A 6,731-nucleotide genomic window follows, 5' to 3' on the forward strand; every position below is an offset into this window, starting at 1 on the left:
AGTTTGGTCGGGATACACGTATCTGACTTTGTAAATGTGGTTCAAATGCACAATGTATTTTTGTAGCAATATGTACGAAACAATGCCAATCATTCCAAATATCTCAAAGCATTTCTTTCCTTTTTTTCTACCACGCAGACATAAATGAATGTACCAGGTACCCATGTCAACATGGACGATGTGAGAACATAGATGGCGGCTACAAATGTACCTGCTCACCTGGATGGACTGGACAGAACTGTCAACAAGGTGAGTTCTCTTTGTACTACCAGTCAGTTCTCGTAGTATTTTATATCTTCATCTTTTTCAGAAGTATCTTTTTTCAATTTCCTCTTCTGATCAAAGCCCATTTTTAGGTTGGTCGAGATACACGTATCTGACTTTTTAAATGTGGTTCAAATGCTCAATATGTTTTAGTAGCAATATGTACGAAACAATGCCAATAATTACAAATATCTAAAGCATTTTTTTCTTTTTTTCTACCACACAGACATAAATGAATGTACCAGGAACCCATGTCAACATGGACGCTGTGTAAACAAACCTAGCGGCTACAAATGCACCTGCTCGCCTGGATGGACTGGACATAACTGTCAGCAACGTGAGTCGTTTAGCATGAAGTTCATCTGTGTTCGTAAATGGCATTATGGATGAACTGAACTTTCACAAACCAACACTAAAACTGATTGGGACTCACCCCTAATTTTCGGTCGAGTCCATCAGCCTTATTCACGGAATGGACCCGTCTACTGTAGCTTCCGGAACATGACTGCAGCAGAGGGTCGTAAATGCCAGATAACCTGTGTCGCCTCCCGTCTCTGTTCAGCGATGGATGGTGGGCGCGGATGTTTAAAAAAAACCGAGATTCCTTGAAAATCAACGACCAAGTTCTGTGAACTCTCAGTATATAAACATAGAGTGGCCGGGACACTCCGTTTCGCGCGCGCGCGATCGCTTGACCAAGTTAAGTTCCTCGATTCAGAGCCGGGATTCGTGAAGGAGGCTGTGTACATCCACGCCCACCGTCCATCGCTGAACAGAGACGGGGGGTGACAAAGGTTATCTGGCAGTTACGCTAGGTTATCTGTGCTGTAGTCACGTGTCTCCGACGTCACGTTCCGGAAGCTACAGTAGACGGGTCCATTCCGTGAGCATCGCTGACGGAGTCGGCCGAAAAAACATGGGATAAGTTTAGTCTTATCTTACAGCAATTCGTATGGTTAAATAGCTATTCTTGCTACAGCCAACGATTACAAAGTGGATGGAATGACTTCAAAAACACTGCTACACTTTTGCAAGATGTATTCTCAACTGGTACAAACTCGACCTGCAAGCTTCTTGCACGTTTTGTGTTATTGTTATCTCATTAAACGTACTGTTTGTTACAGCCATACTATGTCAAAGTGGATGGAGGGAACACAACAACCACTGCTACAAGTTGATGAGAGACAAAGCGAGCTGGTCTACAGCAAAGTCCATGTGTAAGACAATTGGTGCAAGCCTGGTCTCTATCACAAGCTCGGATGAGAACAATTTCATCAAAAGTTTCATCTCGAAAGGTACATTTGATTTATCGGTTTTCAGTTTTAGAAAAATTAAAATAAAAATCCCAATAAACAACATACTACAAAAGTTTGTAGACTTCATACCTCCTTGAAATATTCAAATTTTTCACCTTTGCGGCATGCAGTATAAAGTAATAAGAAAATATCAACACCCCATACCTCTACCATACTTGATTTCCTAGAATTGTCGTACGGATTCTCATACGTTGTATTGTTGAGCACTATAGTATGGTAGTGTTACCTTTCATATTATGTTTTTATATGATATTATGTAGAAAGAGAGACGAATTATTTCTATTTGCTTTTTACAGACAGCGAGAGGGCGGTCTGGATTGGACTTCGTAGGAATGGGGAATCTTGGAAGTGGGCTGATGGTTCACGATTCAGCTATAGGAATTGGCACCAGGGTGAGCCTAACGACAGTTTCTGGAACGGTGGAGAAGACTGTGCGAACATATACGCTAAGGTGAGTGTTTCTCTCTATTATAGAGCATTAATGAGATCTCAGTGAAGTTGAGTACAGCAAGTGATGCATTTTTGGTTGCGTGGGCGACTGGAGACTGTAAACTGAAAAATTGGACAGTAGGAGTCGTGCTGAAAAGAAACTAAGAATTGTCCGCATTTTGACATTTTCCTACAGACCGGCAACAATTGGGCAAATACCGTGAAATGGACACGCGGCAAATGGGAAGACAGCAACTGCAGCAAGAAAAATCATTTCATTTGTAAGAAGGCAAAAGACATGACATCCCAGATGTAAGAAGTACAAACTGGTACTGCATGTTTTTGATCCAACAGCGGCAAGTCTCTCAACCATCGAAGTGACCAGAGAAACAACAAATAGTGGAAATAAAAGAATCTTAAATCAACCCTTGCATTGGCGTATTCTAGTTTGAATAAAATCGCAATGTAGAGAAATGAAATTAACATTCAAATAGAAGATGCCAAAAGTCATTGTAAAGTTTTTGACTTTGACTTTCAGTCTAACTGGACAATCACGAAGTATGTCATTACAATAGTTTACAATATATGGTCTTGTTGCTCGACTAAGGTTAAATGCAAAATTATAGAATCTAACTAATAATTTGTGTTTCATAGAACATCACTTCTGTGCCCTGTATATCTTAGATTACTCAGCTTAGTGGCAATTGTTGAAGATAGTTTGACGTTTTACACAATTTACACCTTGTTGGCAGCAAATTTTCATCAATGTACCCAACCCCTAACGGACACTACAATGAACAGATCCACCTAGATTTAACATTACTATCCAGTACTGCATGATAAATGAATATAACTAATTGATTTTATCAGCAGACAGATGAGTTTTGGACTATACCTACGTGTATACGCACATTGTCTAGAACCGCTAAGCTTCAGTTACAATGCTAACATTTTATTTTGAACCTGTAATGTTTACGTTTAATAAAATGCAAATAATTCAAAGAGCATTTGCCAAGGCCTCGATAAGTAAGCTGTCGCAATGTGTCATTCATTACTTTTATTAATTTTTGCATGGCAATAACCTCTTCTGATATGTAAGACGGTCAGTATTTATATCATTTTTCTAGAAGGTATTGTATCATTCTTTTAGAAGGTATTTTTACCTGTTTACTCATACTGATGGACGTTCAAATTACCATACAAATTGTCTCTTGACCTTTGCCTCAAAACATTAGATAGTAAAGACTGAAAGTTCTGCTGCAGTGCAATAGAAGGTCGCTGGGAGGCCAACGGTCAAACGTGCCCCTTTGTTTACTATATACCTACCAACATACCAAATTTCATAATAATTCATCACTGGCCACTTAGATTGTTCATTTTAGTGGTTTTGAACTAAAACACTTTGAGATTCCATTTTTGCACGGAGGGGGGTTTCTTTTAAATTGATTATGGACGATAGGGTGATTAGCATAAGTCCCTTTTAAGTGTTTTTGGACTGCTTCACTTTACAATAAGAATGCTGCTAGAAAATACCATTATTTCACGGAGAGAATTCTTGTTTAAAAAGATTCAATTTTGCGAAGTCCATTCTTTTTAGTTGAGGTGTTTCTGTACGGTCCATTTTAAGTGGAAGTGCCTCACGAAGAGTCCATTCTCGAACGGGGGTTGACTTTTTTTCTAAGATTCACTTTTGGAATAGTCTATTTTGCATGGGTTTGGAGATGCTTGAAATGTGCTATATTTTCTCGCAAATGTTGCCTGACTAGATGATATTCAATGATTCATCGGCCTCACAGCTGGCCGAAACAGCTGGTACTCGTCAAAAAATATATACCATACTTTGTTCCCTTTAAAAAAAAAGAAAACAGAAAATTATGATAGAAGTTTGCTGCCTGATGATATGTGTATCATCACTGTTATCTTTTTATCCTTAATAGGTTAGATATGCACAATGTAATATTATATGCAAGTGGAAGGTTTTTAAGGGAGGCTAGTACCAGGAAGAAATTTATTGTCTGAAAGTAGCTTCTTTTTTTTCTTTTGTGCTGTCACTTGATAATCTTTATTGAAAAAAAAAATTAACAAGCTACTAATAAAATTAGTGTGGTTAAAAAAACGGATTAGAACCTCTCCTGTTCTCCTTACTTCGAGGTGTTGCTATCGAGATTCTTGGGTCCTATCTGTTCAGTAGAAAGGCTACTAGAATTGTGGTGCAATTTGTGAAGCTGTTTGGCCCGATGCAAAGAGGTCCCGGTTTCAAAACCGCTAATGTGCCCCGAAGTCGTCGGCGTGGAGTTGTCTTGAGTAGCTAGTATGGAGTGACGGATGGCGGCCCTCCATTGGCCAGGTGTGGTTGACCGGTCGCGGCCTAAACTCTTCGTTGGTCCGCAGGGCTGCTATTAAATAGTTTCCGATAAGAGGGCTCTCATTTATTTCTTCGCTCCAATCCTAGTCGAGAAGAACATCGCACCTGCCTGTATCATGTCTGGATGCTGCAAAGGAGGCGCCAAGCGTCACCGTAAGGTGCTTCGCGACAACATTCAGGGCGTATTTCTATAAGACAATTCAATTCTGTACTAAAAACATGTGAAGATTCAGAACATATCGTAGCAACAAGAAAACAAAAACGTAAAAAAAAAAAAAAAATTATCATAGTGGGAGAAACTCCTTCAAGCTCTTCGTGTATAATTGAGTTATTATTGTAAAACTGTTTCTGTTACTATGATTCTATTTATATCAATATTTTACCATATTAATGTAAAAATTAGAGTCTCTTGGTTATAACAATCAGCAACTTAATATATCGATTGTGATCATCATTACCTCCATGAAATGTCATGGAGGTTATATTTTCACCAGCGTTTGTGTGTGTGTGTCTGTCTGCCTGTCAACAAGATAACTCAAGAACGGCTAGATGGATTAGTTTCATACTTGGTGTGTTGGTGGGGTGTGATAAAAGCTGAAAGTGATTAGATTTTGGGCCCCCTAGCGGCTTTCCTTGGTACTGCAGCGCAACTTCCGGTTTTGCTATCTCGTGTTCTGAACAAGATATGGTTCCAATTTTTGGGTGTTGGATAGCCCTTGTGCTAAAAAAAGTGACATAAGTTTGGGCCTCCTAGCGTCTAGTTTTGGGATAGCAGGGGCATTTTTGTCCAAAACTTCTAAAGTGGATAACTCAAGAAGGGAACAATGGATTTTCATGATTTTTGGTTTGTAGGTACCTTAGACAATGTTATACAAGATAGAATACTAATAATGCAAACTTAGATTACATTTGCGTAATGAATGAGCTTACGCTATCATAGCAGTTTTTCAATGTATCTCTTGTATCGGACATGATATGGTTTTGATATTTAGGTGGTAGATAGCTTTCAATGTCATGACAAAATGGGGCAAGTTTCATTCCCCTAACATTTAATTTTGAAACTGCAGGGGCGTTTTTGTCAAGACACTCCAAAGAGGATAACTATAGAAAGAAATGAGGGATTGCCATCATTTTTGGCATGCAGGTAGCTTAGGCAAAGGTGTTCATAATGATATACATTTTATGCAAATGAGGCCTTAATTTGCATAAATAATGAGGAAATTGTACAATTCCATCAATCAATCAATCGGTCGCGTGCATTTGTACAATTCCATTGTTTTAAATGGCTGAACTTCAGTAAATGTAACAAATGTAAGTTATGATAGGTGAAACATAAGCAGATACCAAATGTGCAAATGAGGAACTGATTTGCATAATATATATACAAATAGCGAATCCGCATAATGACTAATGATGGGAATTTTATACTTGTAACATGTGTATGTTAGTCAGTAATGAACATCGCCATGCATAAATTATGTAGATGATAAGTCATTTGCATGAAATTTACAAAAGCTCTAAATATTTGATGGAGGTATGAGGTCGGCGAACTCTAGTTATTACTCCTTTATGTTCCTTTTCTTCCTTTTCTTTTGTACCACTGGTTTCATTTTAGTCAGGATCTGTGGCATTTCTTTGGTTTTTCTTTGTATTTATTGTTTGTTTGTTTGTTTGTTTGTTTGATGTTGTTTGAATAGAAATTTAAAAAAAAACATCCAGGGCATCACCAAGCCCGCCATCCGTCGTCTGGCTCGCCGTGGCGGCGTCAAGCGCATCTACGGCCTCATCTACGAGGAGACCCGAGGTGTTCTTAAGATCTTCCTGGAGGAAAGTGTTCAACTTGTTGTTCCTTTAAAACGTCTTATCTTTATTTTATGTGTTGTATCTGAAGGTCTAATTGTCTAGGGGATTCTTTAATTTTGGACTGGAGAGGTGATTCATAATTCAATGTTTTTGACAGGAAATGTTCTTGGACTTGTTCATTTTACACGTAATTACCATTCTCACGGGAGGCTTTTTTTATCATTATTCAATCATGTCCAATTTCTTTAGTTGAGGTGTTTTTGTGCTGGTCCATATTAAGTAGAAGTGCCTCAAGTAGAGTCCATCGTCGGAGGCGGGGGGCTTTTTTCTAATATTCACTTTTGGAACAGTCCATTTTTCCTGGGTTTGTAGATGGTTGAAATATGCTGTATTTCTTCGCAAATGTTGCCAGTTTAGTTGATATTGATAACCCACAAATTTTAGAAAAGGAGTCAAACCCAACCTAGTTAGAAATAGCCAACACTGGTATATTAGAGTAGAATATTGTTCATGACTGTCTATTGTCACTATGTTTATACCAAGTCAAGTCAAGG

At 38.5% G+C, this 6,731-nt stretch overlaps 1 protein-coding gene across 1 annotated transcript; it reads left to right on the plus strand.

Moving 5' to 3' along the window:
* The first annotated feature begins 828 nt into the window (after positions 1 to 828).
* LOC118423003 (C-type lectin lectoxin-Lio2-like) lies at positions 829 to 3,196 on the plus strand. Its single transcript, XM_035830896.1, has 4 exons — positions 829 to 835; positions 1,389 to 1,559; positions 1,877 to 2,031; positions 2,206 to 3,196. Exons 1-4 carry the CDS (start codon positions 829 to 831, stop codon positions 2,323 to 2,325), a joined length of 453 nt encoding a protein of 150 aa, XP_035686789.1. The 3' UTR covers positions 2,326 to 3,196.
* The last annotated feature ends 3,535 nt before the right edge of the window (positions 3,197 to 6,731 follow it).

Source organism: Branchiostoma floridae, chromosome 9, assembly GCF_000003815.2.
Source record: "Branchiostoma floridae strain S238N-H82 chromosome 9, Bfl_VNyyK, whole genome shotgun sequence".
Classification (NCBI taxonomy): domain Eukaryota; kingdom Metazoa; phylum Chordata; class Leptocardii; order Amphioxiformes; family Branchiostomatidae; genus Branchiostoma; species Branchiostoma floridae.